This window comes from Drosophila grimshawi, unplaced genomic scaffold, assembly GCF_018153295.1.
Source record: "Drosophila grimshawi isolate 15287-2541.00 unplaced genomic scaffold, ASM1815329v1 contig_131, whole genome shotgun sequence".
Lineage (NCBI taxonomy): Eukaryota > Metazoa > Arthropoda > Insecta > Diptera > Drosophilidae > Drosophila > Drosophila grimshawi.
The window spans coordinates 721476-737707 of record NW_025062826.1 but is presented as its reverse complement, the minus strand read 5'-3'; the positions used below and the strand labels follow the sequence as shown (position 1 = coordinate 737707).

Here is a 16232-nt window from a genome sequence, read left to right as displayed (position 1 = left end):
TATGGTATGAAAAACACCGCGTGCATGCTCTGCCTGCAACAGAAAAAAAAGCGGTACTAACTGATGATGCGGTGTGACCGTAGGCGCTTTAGCGTAAAAATGTCGGTAGTTGTGTGTAAAATATGAGCAAGCTAGGCAGTGCTGTAAAGTGACAACAGAGAATGATCGAATTACCTATACAGTGTTTCTATAACATTATTCAGACAAATACATATAAACTAGAAACTAATAATTAAATAAAACTAGTAATTCATTTATACTTACACATATTTGCTTATATTGACGCTTATAAACGCGATCGCTATCGATCTGCAAAAATACCAAAATTCCGTGACAGTCTGGCAGCTCAATCAGCTGTTGAAAATTTCACACTTTTTATTTACTTTTTGTTTTGGTTTACGGTTTTCTATGTTTACAATAAATTGAACATCTTTAATTCTACAATGAACGAAAATTGGCCCATGCTCGATGCGAAAACCCAAGAAACCGAGCGGAAAAATGAGGAACAAAATGGGCCAAAATTAAACGCGGAATTTGCTGGTTTTGATTCGAGTGCTGGAAATAATTGGATTTATCCGAGTAATTTGCCAATGCGTAGCTATCAACACAATATTGTGCAACCAGCATTGTATAAAAACACATTGGTTGTGCTGCCCACTGGGCTGGGCAAGACATTTATTGCATCGGTTGTGATGTACAATTTGCATCGCTGGTTTCCCCGAAGCAAGTTGATTTTTATGGCGCCAACGCGTCCTTTGGTCGCCCAACAGATTGCCGCCTGCCACAAAATAATGCCACTGCCAGCGTCGGATGTTGTGGAGCTAACGGGTCGCTTGCCACGCGCCAAACGTGCCGAACTGTGGCGCAGCAAGCGGGTCTTCTTTGCCACGCCGCAAGTGGTGCAATCGGATATGTTGGAGCAGCAGGAACAAGCAGATGGCTTCCAGTTTCCCTACGAGGACATCAAGTTGCTCGTCGTGGATGAGGCGCATCGGGCCAAGGGGCGATATGCTTACACGCAGGTGATTAAGCGAGATATCTCTCCGATTGATTGTTTGATTGATTGATTGACTTGCGTTGGGGACAAAATAATAGCATGAAAAATGATGCTATTATTTGTTTCCTTAAATTGTTGCCCCTTATATACACTAAAACAATCCTCGCCAGGTCACTGAATCGCTAATGGCCCGAAATCCGCATTTTCGGATGCTGGCTTTATCTGCGACGCCCGGACGGACAATGGAGGATGTGGCTGCGGTGTGCAGGAATTTGTATATCTCGCATTTGGAGGTGCGCTGCGATGATTCGATCGATGTGCGTCCCTATGTCCATCATCGTAGTCTGGACACAATTGTTGTGCCTCTGGCGGATCGGATAAAGGAGCCACGTGAGCGTCTCCTACAAATCATAGATCCCTATTTGCGTCAACTAATCGCAGCGGATGTGCTGAAGGGTGCCAGGGGCAAGATTTCAAGGAATAATCTGCTCTACGATCAGGCCAGGTTTATGGAGCGTGCCGCCACCGAATCCCGACGCCATCCGGAGCATAGCGAGATTGTTGGCAACTTTGCCATGTGCATCAGTTTGTATTATGCGCTGGAGCTGCTGGAGCGACACGGACTCCGTGTGTTTGTCAATAATTTCGAGGCGGATGACAAGGGACACGAAAAGCTCGTGTTGCGAGATGCGGCGCTCAGGGATCTGGTGGAGCAGGTGCGTCAAGAACTGGGTGCAAATCCACTGGATCATTCCACACACACCATGACCAATGGACAAGTGGCACCAATGCCTGCCACACTCGATTTTGGACATCCCAAATATGAGCAGGCGCGCCAAGTACTGCTCCAGCATTTCGAGGTGAGCTGCACAAACTATAATATATATAATACATACATCATTCCTAATTCCTTTTGCAGTCGCAGTCGGAATCGCGTGCCATTGTTTTCTGTGAATATCGTGAATCGGTGATGCTGATTCAACGTTTACTGCTCCAGCATCGTCCGCTGCTGCGTCCTCGCTGCTTTGTGGGTCAGAGCAGCAACGGGGTGGGAATTTGTGCGCTGACGCAAAAGGAACAGCTGCAAGTTATGGGGGACTTTCGTGGGGGCATCTGCAATGTGCTGGTGGCCACCTCCATTGCCGAGGAAGGACTCGATGTGGGCGAGGTCGATTTAATTGTCTGCTTCGACATTAGCAGCTCGAATCCGACGCGCTTTGTGCAACGGATTGGACGCACTGGCCGCAAGAAACAGGGTGCGGTCGTCATGTTGGTCACCGAGGGACGCGAGCAGCAGCTGCTCAAGGAGGTGCTGGCGAGCAGGGATCAGACGAATCGCAAACTGCACACATCGACCCTAATTAAGGCATCGCTTTATCCACACGCGCCACGCTTGGTGCCCCCCCAATTTCACCCGCGTTGCGAGCAGCGTTTCATGGAAGCTGCAACTCCGGCCAAGTCCAAGACTCCCTCGCCCATGGTCAAGGGACGCAAGCAGCCTGTGCGCTGCCATGATTTGCGTAAATATTTTAAGCCGAGTCAGGATCGTTTTCAGCAAGATCAGCCTGCCTACAAACCGAGTGAGGCAACACAGCAAATGTTGCAAGAAAGGATGGCGCAAAAACCTATGACAATTGACAACTTTCTGCAGAGCACGCCAGTTGCAGCAGCACCAGCAGCATCAGCTGCTCCAATCCCAGTCCTGGAGGAGTCGCAACGTCTGCGAAAGCTGCAAGGTTTGTTGCATGCCACCAAGCCATTGATTAGCGAAGCGCAGTGCAGCCAGGAGCTAGTTGCACAGCTGCAGGACAAACAGTTGCCACAGCCACTCAAATATTATCTGCTCGAATGCAATGTGCCATTTGTGCGGGAAACGCATGCGAAGATGCAATGCCAACAGCAGCTGCAACTTGCCGAGGCACGTTTGAATACGCGGCAACAACGCACCCGTCGCAGCTACGAACTGTTGCAGGATGTGTGCCAAGGTCAGCTGGAGCAGCTGCTCCAAACCGAAACCAACTCGGCGGAACTAAACTTCAAGGATCTGCAGATGACGAGGACGACGAGGAATCAGTCTGCCCTCTTTGAGGATATTTTTAAGGATCTGCCGGATCGCGGTTTGTGTGTGGACAACCATGAGCTGTTGCAACAGGAATTGGAGCAACTGGAAGAGCGTCAATTGGAGCTGACAATCAGAAACTGGGAGCAATTGAACAATGAAATGTTCGAGGATTCCTGGGATGAGGATGAAATGGAAACCCTGCTCGACGAATCCTGCAAGGAAAACTCTTCACTCTCTCAGAGCCAGTGGCAGGATAACAAAACCGTGGACAGCTCGACACCGTTGCGGCAAGTGAAGCAGGAGCCAACACCTGGCCTGGAATCCAATTTGAATCGCCCCAACTGCCTCTTGGCTGAGCTGGATGAGGATCTGTCTGTTTTTGAGGAATTAGTAGAGCAACCAGAGGAGAATCTCGATCTTGATCTCAATGATTTTCTAGAGCCACTGCCTGAGGAGCAGCTGCTCCAAAGGACGCCCCCCAAAAATGAGCCACGCAATTTGTCGCCCGATCTCTTTGCGGATGAGTCCAGCTCACCATGGAAACCGAAGGCACCTGAAACGCCTGCCAGCAAGCAGGAGGTAGCTCAATCCCCGCAGCGTGCAGCGGGCAGCCAAGCTGCTGTCCTGGAGCGTTCGCCTAGCATATTCGAGAGCTATTTGCGTGGCATGCGTGGACGTGGCCAGCTGTCCAAGGAGGCGCAACGCATACATCAAATGACCAGCTTGGCTACTGTTAAGCAGGTGGAGCAGGAGCAGGAGCAGGCGCAGGAGGAGCACGAGCAGGACTCACCAATTGTGCGCCGGCGGTCAGCCAAGCGCAAAATCTACGACATCTCCGATGACGAAGACGAGCAGGTACCTGAGCTAGAGCAGGATGTGCTCTGCACACAGCTCCCGGCTGATTATAGCTTTGAAGAGGTGCCCGCCACGCAGCTGGTAAGTGCCAGGATTACGCTCCCATATTCAAGCAACTAAAACTCTTTCCTTTTCAGCCGCCTACACGCAATCGTTGCAAGCGTCGAAAATGCAATCCTTTTGTGCTGCAGGAGGCGGCACAAAGTGGCTCAGATGACGACGGGGATGAGGAGGCGGAAGACACAATTGGCGCCTACCTCAAGGACTCTGTGATCGTCTCCAGCGATGATGAGGATCAGCGGCAGCAGCAGCATAATGACACCAATGCACATGCCATGTATCTGCAGGCCAGCAGGTTGGATTACACCAAGAATTGTAACTGCTCTGATAGTAATCTCTGATGGCAATCTCTTTTTTAGGAGTCCCTTGCCTCGTCCGGGCGCCTTTAAGATGCCAGCGCCGCGTTTGTTTAACGATGCCTCCATTTACTCGCAGGATGTGGAAGCGGAGCCATCACAATATTATCCCTGCTCTTTTGTGGTCAACGATGATGAGTTGAGCCAAGATCTAAGCGAGTGTCCTTTGGAGCGTGCTGAGCGTATCCTAAAGGAGCAACGCAGACAGCGACGACGTGGCCAAGTCCAAACTCCCCCAACTAATGGCAAAAGGCGACGCATTCAAATCGTCAGCGATTCCAGTGACGATGATGATGTGATCTTTGTTGATGCCTTAACTTAAGTGTGATCAGTTTGAGAGCTGTTCCCATGACTGCTTCTCTTTGTGAGTTCCTTTGAGAATGATAAAGTTGTCTTTGCTAATGCCTAATCACAAGTGTTCCCAACGGGTTTCTAAGTGCTCCCACTTCAGCTAGACAGCTGTTCCCATTGCTGCTTGTCAGTTTGAATAATGACTCGGATTTATCTCTGTTTATTTGTTATATATATAATCAATAACAAGTTAAGTTGAAGTACTTTATTTGTATCTTTTTTGTTTTAATACTTTGGTTTTGCATATTTATTTAATTTTGTGTGATTTCCCTTGAGCTGAAGCACCTATAAAAATAAGAAGATAAAATCAAACTGTAAGAAACTTTAGTAATTAAGTTAAAGTACCTTAAACCCGAACTGTGAAATTACCATAATGATATCATAATTTGTTACTGATCATAATCATATATATTTTTGATAACGTTTTTCAAAGCATTGTGCATTATTGTGTTGGGTGTTGGGAGTTGAGTTAGACATCTTAATGGCAGTATAATCGGTGAAGGCTTGAGTTCTTAAATCTGAATCAGAATATTGCAAGTTGATAACTAGAGGGTATTCGAATTTCGAAAGAGATCTCTGATCCCTTAGGGTATGTATTCTTGATAAGTATCACTAATTGAGTCTGTCGAACTTCATTTTTATATAATTTCAATAGGCTCAAAAATGTTTAGATGTTGGTAAATTTAACTCAGGTCCATGTATTCTTTGGCGTGCTTAAGAGACTCTTTTCCGATTTCTACGGACTTCGAATCAACCAGAAGATACCCTGTATCTAGCTGATAATAGTTTCCTCAATATGAAAATACTTTCGGTATAGATTTTCCGCTTACCTAGTCCTCTGCTCTTCTCCTCTCGTCTCTGCTAAACCAAATAACTTCTGGTTGGCGTCTGATAATCGCTGGCAATGGGCTTGAAGGTGGTGTTATGGCGCTGCTTGTAGAGATCCCTCGGCTGCACGTACAGCTCCTTGAAGTCTTCGCTGCTGACATGCCGGCTCATGTCTTGACCTGCACCCGATCCCTGTGCAGATCCATGACGCAGTTGCACCTCCGATTCGTAGATGTTGTCGACGAGCGCCTGACGCGACTTTGCCGTGGGTCGTCTTCTGCCCCTCTGACTCAGTGTAGGTATCGTCTTATCCAAGCGGGCACGTCGCGAGGCAATGCCCGTGCAGGTGAGTATGATGCCCAGCAGGACACTGAACTCCACTAGGGCGAGCACAAGACTGGCGGCCAAAAAGATACCATATTGCTCCCGATACCAGCCATTCAAATGCTCCAGGCACGATTCCGTGTAGCGTTCCCGCTCGTGGATAGAACGCTCCAGCGACTGGCACTGCGACTCATTGGCCGGCTGGGGATCAAGAAAGGCGAGCGGTTGTGGTGCATTGGACAGGACACAACAGCTGAGGGGCACGGCCCAGTTGCGCTGGCCATAGCCCTGCAGGCGCCACAGCGCTGTGTCATAGTCCACGGAGCTACGCATGCCACAGCAACCGAAGCGGGTCTGGGCCAAGTCCATGGCATTGGTGAACTGCTCCTGGCCGGGCACACCATAGTTGCGTTGCAGCGCCTTCACCATCTGTGCCTCATCCAGACTAATGCCCAAACAGTGGGGCCACAGTGTGATGGCCAGACAGATGACAGACTCCGCCAGCAGCAGCACCACTACGCTCAGAAAATAGATGGTGAGGAAGCAGTAGGTGTGCAAACAGCTCGCCCAGAAACCCACAACGGCGGCAACAACAGCCACAAATCCAGCGATGGCCAAACCCACAGCTATATAATAAAGCAACGGTTGGGGCAGCGAGTTCAGCTGTTCACTGGGCGCGGCCAGGAGGCGGGACAGCAAAATCCTTCTGCTATCCGTGTACAAATAACAACCGGCCACAATAAGCAGTGTGCCGCAAAGCTATGCAGAAAGAGAGAGGGAGTGGGAGAGAATATAATTATAAATAGTTGTAGTTGCATCAGTGCAAAGTAAGCAGTGCAAAAGTAAGCAGCTCAAAAACTGCCTACCCAGCAGCGAAATAACCCCATTACGAACACGATTTGTAATATATATGTACCTTGTTGGCGGTGTAGCTTTGAACGCATATTACTTTTTTTATAAGCATAAGATAGCTTCTCCACATGCTGCATTACTTTGTAATGCAAAAAGTATGCGTTGCCGAAAGCTAATCTAGGCAATGACTTACATGGCCAACTTCGAATGCAAAAAGTTGCTGCTGTCCAATTCTGAACAGAGTATGAAGACAGTCGTTTACTTTCGATGTTGCTGTGTTTCGAGGTGTGTGTGTGTGAAAAACATGTGGTCTGCACACAACACGCAACGGAAGTTGAATGCCGCCCTATCCCGCCCCACTCCCCCCACTGACTCCAGATCGCCATTTCCTCCTCCGCCCGCACTTGTTTGTTACCTGTTTAATTTTTGTTATTTTGTGGTGCCAAGCTGCGCCTGCGCGTTGGCGAAAGACTTTTTGGTCTACACGCCTCCCGCCAAGCCTCCCTCCGCCCACCAGCTCCCCATTCAAATACTTTCAACCAGCCAAGCAGAACCAAATTATAATACAACCAAAAAAAAATACGAGCAGTCAAAATGGTCTAAAATGTTGCCACAAACGAAACTCAAATGCTCTACAAAATAAATAAAGTGCGGGATATGAAGATGAAGCACAACTGTTGTCAGACTTCAAGATAAGATAACTGAAAACCCAGATCTTCATTTCAGTTCTTTGACTGTTAACTGAAGAAAAATTACGATCCCATATTGAAAATTTAGTACCTTAATTTGTTGCTTGCTTTGTGCTCTTTAAACTTGAGCACAGCAACAAAGTACAACAAAGTTGCCCGACTGTAGAAGGTCTAGATTTCACTTTAGATATCCAAAATATACAAAAAATATCTATATATATATACATATAGATATATATACTTACCAAAAATAAAAAATTGCAAAAATTGAGCACAAATTTGTGATTGAAACAGCGACCCATGTTGCGTGTTATTGTTATTGTTGTTATTATTTTGATTATTATTTGTTGTGGGGGAGTTTATGATAGCTATCAATTAGTTCACTTAATTTCGAAAACAGCACAATTGAGCGATCAGCTATTCTAAGTTCTTGACTTTTATTACATTGCAGCGGGTGAAAAGTTTATGGAAAACTGCAGCGATAGCGTTTTCAAATTTTCAATGTATTTTCCGGAAAAGCGACGCGCGCTTTGCTCGCGACTGTAAAACAATAACTGAAAAGCCTGTGGAAGCAGCAGCAGCAACTTTGTTTGCCCCAAGCTGTGGCAGGTTCAACAGACAGAGAAAGAGAGAGGGAGAGAGGGCGAGAGAGTAAGAGAGCGCTCTGAGCTCACTTTTTTGTTTTACGATTATTATGCACTCTTTGAAATTCACATTTTGCCTTTAACTCTAACACACTCACACTCCCGCTCTCTCTCTCTCTCTTTCTCTCTCCCTCTCTCTCTCTCTCTCTCTGTCTGTGGCGGCATGTCTGCAGCTGCAGTCAAATGGAACCGCTTGTAAACAATAGATCAACAACAACAACAACAACTTTGGAGCTGGACAGAACGCTGCTTGAAAAACTAGTTGGACAAGCTTATCTAACTGGGAGCGAGAGCGGCTATTAAAGTTGTGATAAGCGTTCTATTTATTTATATATTTATGTATACATACAAAATAGTTAAAATATTATGAAAATCAATTCTAAAGATAAGGCAGCATGAAGAGATGTCATAGCTACAAAACTACTATGAAAACACTGCAGTTTGATCAGCTTAAAATAATGCTAAGTACTTTTTTTCTTCCAAAAAGTCTGCTTAGGTTCCAGAAGCAATTCTTACGTCAAAATTGATATATGCAGTTAAACAGGTTTAAATAGATTTAGAAATAGACAATAAATCGTTCGATATTATAGTTTATTACTTTTGATTTAACAATTTCTATATGTTTCGGAAGCTGCCCTCGCAATAGCTTAGTTCTTTGACGACACTTTAATTGAATTTTCTTGTTGACCTGCGACTTGGAGTCTATCTCTCTCTCTCTCTCCCCCCTCTCTCTTCACCAATGTCTCTCTCTCTCTGTTTTCCACTGCCCCTCTCAATGTTCTACGCTGCCCCGTTCTCATTTTACCGTTGTGATCCACATGGCGCTGGCATTTCCGCTGCTGTTGCGCAATACGCATGCTACTTACACAAATACACACACACACACACACACACACAGATGTGTGTATAGCTGATGCCCCCGTAGGCCCATTAAATCATTCATTACTTCATTCACTCTTCAGCGATTGGGGTCAAAGCTGCTGCAACCACTTGTACATGCCCCAAAGGGTGTGTGTGGGTGGATGGGTTGCGGCAAAGATGCAAAGTAAAGCTAATCAGATGCACGCATGCACACACACATACATACACGTATATATCTTTAGAAGAAGTAGTCCAAAAATTGGGCTTTATTGGGGTTAAGAGGTGCTCTCTTGCCGAGGGGGCGTTCAATGAACTTGAACATCTTTCAAAATGCTGAGGGAGAAGAAAAACAGATTGAGCGATTCAGATTGTCACATATAAATGTATATATATGACTCACAACTTGTACCTGCCCATGGTTAATGAAACATTTTGAAAAGTTTAGTCAATTCATCCAATAGGATATCCTATCAAGTTCGTAATGATTTTTTTGTAGATCAAATGAGTGTCTGAGATTGGTTGTGAGTGCATATTTGTCCTATATGAGCAGATGTAATTTCATCAGACTATATTACAATGAATAAGCCTTTATTATAATCAATATCAAATCTTACCTTTTACAAATAATATCGACTGATTTTGTCATAGAATCATGCTCAATAAGAGTTTTCCAAAACTAAAAGCTGAAAGATTCCAGAGTCCTTAAGCTCCTCAACTAATCTGCCCAATTTTTGAGTTGCCAAGTTATTGATTTGAAGAAGGAAATATTGGGCAATAGTATTCAGATACTGGCGATTAGACAATTTTATCCTTATCTAATCTTTGTCCTTATGTCCTGGAGGAATACGCCAAATCCAATGAATAACGATGATCGATGGCAATAAGGACCAATCCATTTTAATCAAATGTATAAATTTCATCAATAAAGTATATATAAACTTGATCAGCATTAACAAGATAAAGACAATATCGCCATGGTGTCTGTCTGGCTAACATGAAAATGATAAGTAAATTAAATATTAAAGAAAAACAAGGCAAAAATCGATTGTACTTAAAAAATGTGTATAATTGTAAATAAAAAAAAACCAATTGTGTAAAAACTACTTTTAATAAAATTTCAATGGCTTTTTGTGTTGTTGTTTTTAATACATACATAACTACATAAAATCTTACAAATTTTGCTCGTATCTCATTATTTTCTTGTTTTTTTTTTTTTGGAAAAATTAAAAATACTCCACCTCGCATATGGAAATTGGAATTGTGTTTGTTGTTGTGCACACTCTCTGCTTAAATCATACATTACTATATATATATTTATGTTGTTGTTTGCTTTTTGCAGTAAGAAAAACTTGTAAAATCGGTTGTACTAAAAGAGCGCGAAGATCGGCTAAAAACCAACTCACCTCTCTATAATGTATATATATATATATGTAATTTTTGTATTTTTTTGTTTGTTTGTTTTTATATATAAACTCATCACTTTTTGTGTGTGTTGTTGTTGTTGTTGCTTTTAGTTGTCGTACAAAAGATTTGTTGCATTCGCACAGCTTTGGATTGTTGCGCAGAGACAGAGTATAAAAAAGTAGGGTTTCTTTAAACAACCAACAAAACTTGTGGCAATGGCCATCAATTTGGAGGGTGGGGTGTGTGTTGGGGGCCAATTCGGCACTAGAAATCCATTGATACATTAGAATTCCCAGACACAATCGATCCACAATTTGGCGTGGCCATAATATCAGCAGCCGCCGACTTTTCCGACGTCTCCTGCAATTCTACAAAAAAAAGACACAATTTCATTAGGCTGTTGGATAATTATTGATCCATTTACTCACCTGGTGGCAGATGCAGCTTCTCAATGACAAACTTCTTGCGTCGTAACTTAAACGCCAGATCCGTTGTCTCCGGCATGTGCACGGCGAGCGTATTCAGTGCGCTCATCTTGTGCAGATGCAACAGACCGCTGTACTCCTTGAAGGCCGGATGCGTTTCACGCTCCGAACCGGCAAACGATTCCAACTCAATCGAATAGTCAACCAGTTGACGTATCTTGGGCACCAAACTGGTATCCTAATGAGCAAAATAAACGAATACAATTTCTATAGGCTAGACAGAGGAGTACATAGATACTATAGTCCAAGTCTGGAATAGATAGGAGTTAGTCTAATGTGATTCTCAAATCAACTGATTAGACTAACTCTTATCTATCTCAATGTCTGACCAACAACTACGGACTAATCAGAATATATCTCTAACTTATCTACCTCAATGCAAGATTAAAGAATTTAGACTGCATAAAAATAGAAATATAATCTATCTAATGGTTACTCACATATTTGGCTATCAGATGCATTGGCATTGTAATGAAACAGACGGCGGTGCAGCTGCGCACACTGGCCCGCAATATGGTCAAAAACTTGAGCAAGTCACCGGCGAAGTGATCATCATACCACAACGGCGATCCCAGTGAGGTGAGGCAGACGCGGCACAGATTCTTCTGCTGCGTATTGGTGCCGGGCACGAAACTCTCGTCGCGCAGCAATTGCTGCACATCGTTGAGCAGGCGCCCATAGCGTGGATTATAAAAGAAATGGGGCTCCATTGCTGATGGTGCTGGTGGTGGTGGTGCGACTGCTGTTGGTGGTGCGACTGCTGCTGCTGGTGGTGGTGGTGGTGGAGGTGGCTGTGTGGCCGGCATAGCTATTGTTGTTCCTGGAGTTGTGCTGGCAGTATTATTGTCATTATTGTTATTGTTGTTGTTGCTGCTGCTGATGACAGCAGTGCTCTCAGCATCCGCTTCAATCTCAACATCAACTGCAACTGTTGATGCATTCTCACCAGCAGCAGCAGGAGGAGGAGTAGCATCAACAGCAGCAGGAGACGCATCAGCAACAATTGTTGCCGTCTGATCCAGCGAATTGGAAGAGTTGCTAATATTGTCCTCCTGCACAACAATGTCATGCTCCTTGTAGCTATCATCCCAGACGGTTGTCTGTGCATAGTACAACATCATCGAATCCATGTGCTCCATCAGATTGAAATGATGGCCAATTTTGTGGCCCGCCTGCTCCGAATTGACCAGCGGCAAATCGCCGTACCGGAATGCAATACGCAAACCATTTTTATCCGCTGGCTGTTCGCTGGCCAGTTGCTCCTGGCGCTGCTCCAGCTCGACTTCCTCGTCGGTCAGTGGTTTGGGCAGACGACGCAACATTTCCGCTGGCAAATCGTCCAGACTACCGAGGAATATCTCCTGCTTGGAGAGCACACCCTCGGCTAGAAAATATTTTGCCAACACCTTGGCGTGCGTCATAAAGCGATCCTCTTCTGCAATTGGGGAGCAGAAAATATCAAACAGATTCTTTTTGCACATTTGCACATTAACTGCACACACTCATACACACGCACACACAGATTGACTTACCTATGAGGCATATTGAGCCGATTGGCAGACCGCCGCCTAAAATCACATCGAGCGATGGATTGCCGCTGGAGGTGATCACCTGGGCGGTGTGGGGGCTGGTGCGGGTGCCACGGATTGGCTTTTGCACGGTCCGTTTCCGAAAACTGGTCATGTCTCAACAAATTTTCGCACGCTTGCGTTACGTTTATCAGTTCTCTCTCTTTCTTTCTTTTTTTTTTGTTTGCCGGGCACAAGAAGACTGACTGTCATCGACTCACAAATGTCCTAAATATGGCCAGCGATAACACTGCGCTGGTATTTTTGGAATTACAAATCGTGTTAAGCAGTCACATTTGTCGCCCAAATCGACCAACCGCCACGATTTATCATTGATTTACTAGTTGCATGAGCTGCTTTGTTTTTTCTTACTGTTACTTTCAAAGTGCGCTGTTAAGCGATATACAGCCACCCTCAAACTGTTGAATCCTCTTTTGCATTTTGAGCATATCTTTAAAATAAATATTTCGAATGACGTTTTTAAATGCTGATTGAGTTAATGCGAAAGCCATGTGTGGCTGGAATTCTAACAGCAGTGGTGTTCTACGTGTGCTCATACCGCCAGAACGTATTACAGAAATACTTGTTGAATGTTCTGCGATGTTATCTTCACAGCTGCTCTCAAACTGCATCACTTGTTGTTGCTGTTCGTTCAATGCTGTGCGATGTTTTTTACAAGTACCCTCAAGCTGCATGGCTATCAATGCACAGCTGCTCTCAAACAGCATTTCTAAGCTTTAAACAGACACTTCAAAACTGTTGAGTCCTTTTCAAATTTAGCCAGCTTGCTTAAAATAAATACTGATTGAATAAATGGAAAAGCGGTGTGTGGCTGCAATTGTACCTGCGTCGGTGTCCCTTTGAACAAAGCAAGCCATTTAGCAAATCAAACATCCTTCGTCCTTAAGAAACGCCCACTCGTTTCTCTCTGCTTTAAGTGAAATGATAATTGCGCAAAAGGCTGCAACTGCTGTCGTTTTAATTATAGGTTAGACCAGAAATGCCATGGTTGTAAGTGGAATAACTAGCCAAAAAGGATAATGCTGCAGAGAAGTTCAGAGGACCTCTCCAGACAAACTATTTAAAGGGTTTAGCTGCATTTTATAAGAAATTTAGCTTCAAAATATAACTGTAAAAATCACAGTGCATGGTTTCCCAGAAGCTAGAACACACAAAACACACACGCAACAAGGAGTCAGCCAAGAAATCAATAGAAAAATAGACAAAAAAAGAGAAAAGGATATGGGACGAATGATGGCGTCGGCGTCGGCGTCGACGTCGTGGGAAAGGTAAACAGTGCAAAAGGACAATAAATAATGGCCAGCACAATGCGGGACAATAATTATTGATTGCAAGGCAGACGCAGGACGAAATCAAAAAAAGAGAGTTTCGCCAAAAACGCAGTCAGCAAAAGGATTGCGTGCAACGAGTCCTGCCTCAATGCAGGACATGTTGTGTAATTTATGGTCAGCCATAAAACTGACCAGCATACCAAAGAGTAACAGCAGCTGTCTGGCTGTGCATCCTGCAGAACTCGCCACCCGCCGGTTAAAAGGATAAACGCTAAACGTTGGTCAGTATCCTTTGTCGAATCCTTTGACGCACTGCGCCCAGCGCCCTGCTTCCAATTATGAATTTATGTGGCACAGCGAATGCCATTCGATATGGCAAAAATAAGGACGATAAGGACGCAGGACGCGCAAGCGCAACAAATTTCCATGTCAGGACGAAAAGGTTGAAAAAGGCGAAAGTGTGCGGCTTGCGGCGACAAGAAATAACAACAAAAGCCACATATGGCCTAAGAAAAATAAACATGGGCTAAATAGAATAAGGACGCGTGTCCTTTTCAAACAAGTGTCAAGCGTGTGTCGCTCTCAAACTGTAGCCAGCCAATTAGCAGCAGTTGCCCTCAAACCATTTGTGGTTTTGTTAAGAGAGCTGGAGTCTTAAAATTTCGAATGAAAGTGTTCGAAAACTTTAAGCAGATCAAGTTTATTTCACGTTATCGATGACTTTTCCCGTTTTGCCAGTAACGATAAAAATCGAGAACCGACAGCAATAAAAGACACAATTTGAAATAATAATTTTAATATCTTTCTAATAGGGTAAAGATTTCATCATATATATATATATATATATATATAAATGTGTACGACTTATGCATTGATTAAGGCTTCGGTTCAGTTTGTCGCTCTTAACTTCCGTATTTCCCTTTCTCTGACATTATTCCACTCTACAAGAAATTTTAAAGAATTTGTTGGGGAGTATTTTTGGAGCAATTTTTGAAGCTCGCGATAATTGCTTTAATTTCCAAAGGCGCTCCGCTGTCCAGGTAACCCAAAGAGCTGTCCACACACATACACACACACACACACACACACACACACACTCCTACACACACACACACATAGGGAGGCAAACAGAGACTAACACGTTGCCCCCAGCTTAAAGCTAATAAACTCTGTTGAGGTACATGAAAGCGAATACCACGCAGCGAACAAGGACTCATCCCAGCTCAGAGCAACTGTAAAGTAAAAAAAAAAACAACAAAATAAATAAAAAATAAAAATAGTACACAACACAGGCTAAGAAAACTGACGAAATAACGAAAAAGAAATGAAAAATGAAAGCCCACTTTTCTTTTCATTAGAAGAGAAAGAAAAAAACAAAAAACGAGCAGCAGCGAGAACACGCATTTTCCTAGCCAGAAAGGACATTCATTGAACAAAAAAATATACAACAAAAAAAACACGAATATCTGGCTAAAACAAGCCGAATTCCTGTCTCGCCCCCCTTCCACCTGACCCCCCCCAATTCAGATGAAAGTTAACAAGGCATCAAATAACAGGCGAGTGCCTTAAAAGCAAAAAGGGTATCCTAGCGACGACCCAAGCATCAGGATATATGAGGCCACTGAATGTCCAACAACGGAGCCAGGAACAAAAAATTCCAAAAAAAAAAAAACAAAAAATGAAAACGTAGCTTAAAATGAAAAACTGAAATGCGGGGGAATCGGGGGCAATCGGGGGAGTGGGACTGTAGGCGTAGCCAGCTTATGCTTGAAATATACCTGAGAGGACACATAGAACACACGTGTGTGTGTGTGTCACATGTGGCATGTACCGCCTACAGCCGCAACAAAAAAAACAAGACTCTCGAATACTTCGTCTCAATCAGAACTCAACAGCACTACAAAAAAAAAGCAAAAAATAAAACAGAAAAAAGAAGCTAAACGACAACTTCAAATTGAATGCTAAGCGACTAAAGAATCACCTGTAAAAGTTTCGATAACACCCTAAAAATGAGAGCAGAATCGTATCGTATTTCAGTTCAGGTTCCGGTACGTAAAGTTAAAAGTTCCTAATATGGAATAAATACAATGGTTACTGGAACTGGCTCTCAAGAAAGTTGAATTTTGGTTCCGGTTATAGATCTGAGCTACGATTCAAGATGCAGTTCAGTTTGACATATATAAACTGCAACATATTGAACAACTTTTTAATATTTGTCTAATAAACATATATAAATTACCATAATAAATGATACGATCTTTAACGCATCATAAAATTCATAATATGTTGTATCCTTTAAAAAAACATAATTCTTCTGTTAAAAATACCCCATTTGTGTTATCATACAAAAGGACATTCACACACACTCATATATGCATCCATAAACAGACACACACACACACACACAGACACACACACACTCCAAACTGTCTAAATGAACGCCATCAAAGACACTTGAAAATCTTGAGCAGCAGTTCTTTTCTCTCTTCCCCCTTTCCCCTCCCCCTTCCCCACAAGAAAATGCAGACAGAGGAGTGCATTACTCGCACATATAGTCCTACTTGGGAGTAGTCTTAGAAATTCATTAAAAAGATGTCATCGGCT

At 43.8% G+C, this 16232-nt stretch overlaps 3 protein-coding genes across 3 annotated transcripts; 1 reads left to right on the top strand and 2 right to left on the bottom strand.

Moving 5' to 3' along the window:
- Nucleotides 1–349: 349 nt before the first annotated feature.
- On the top strand, nt 350–4889 carry LOC6568823 (Fanconi anemia group M protein). The gene is made up of 5 exons (XM_001995342.3): nt 350–1022; nt 1168–1857; nt 1917–3995; nt 4052–4269; nt 4334–4889. Exons 1-5 carry the CDS (start codon nt 444–446, stop codon nt 4650–4652), a joined length of 3885 nt encoding a protein of 1294 aa, XP_001995378.1. The 5' UTR covers nt 350–443; the 3' UTR covers nt 4653–4889.
- On the bottom strand, nt 4841–6720 carry LOC6568824. The gene is made up of 3 exons (XM_032741105.1): nt 6700–6720; nt 5512–6592; nt 4841–4966 (listed from the first exon to the last, which is right to left on the bottom strand). Exons 1-2 carry the CDS (start codon nt 6718–6720, stop codon nt 5543–5545), a joined length of 1071 nt encoding a protein of 356 aa, XP_032596996.1. The 3' UTR covers nt 4841–4966; nt 5512–5542.
- A 3036-nt stretch (nt 6721–9756) lies between these two features.
- LOC6568825 (putative elongator complex protein 4) lies at nt 9757–12567 on the bottom strand. The gene is made up of 4 exons (XM_001995344.2): nt 12301–12567; nt 11209–12203; nt 10712–10946; nt 9757–10651 (listed from the first exon to the last, which is right to left on the bottom strand). The coding sequence occupies exons 1-4, from the start codon at nt 12449–12451 to the stop codon at nt 10548–10550; spliced, it is 1485 nt and encodes a 494-aa protein (XP_001995380.1). The 5' UTR covers nt 12452–12567; the 3' UTR covers nt 9757–10547.
- Between the last annotated feature and the right edge of the window lie 3665 nt (nt 12568–16232).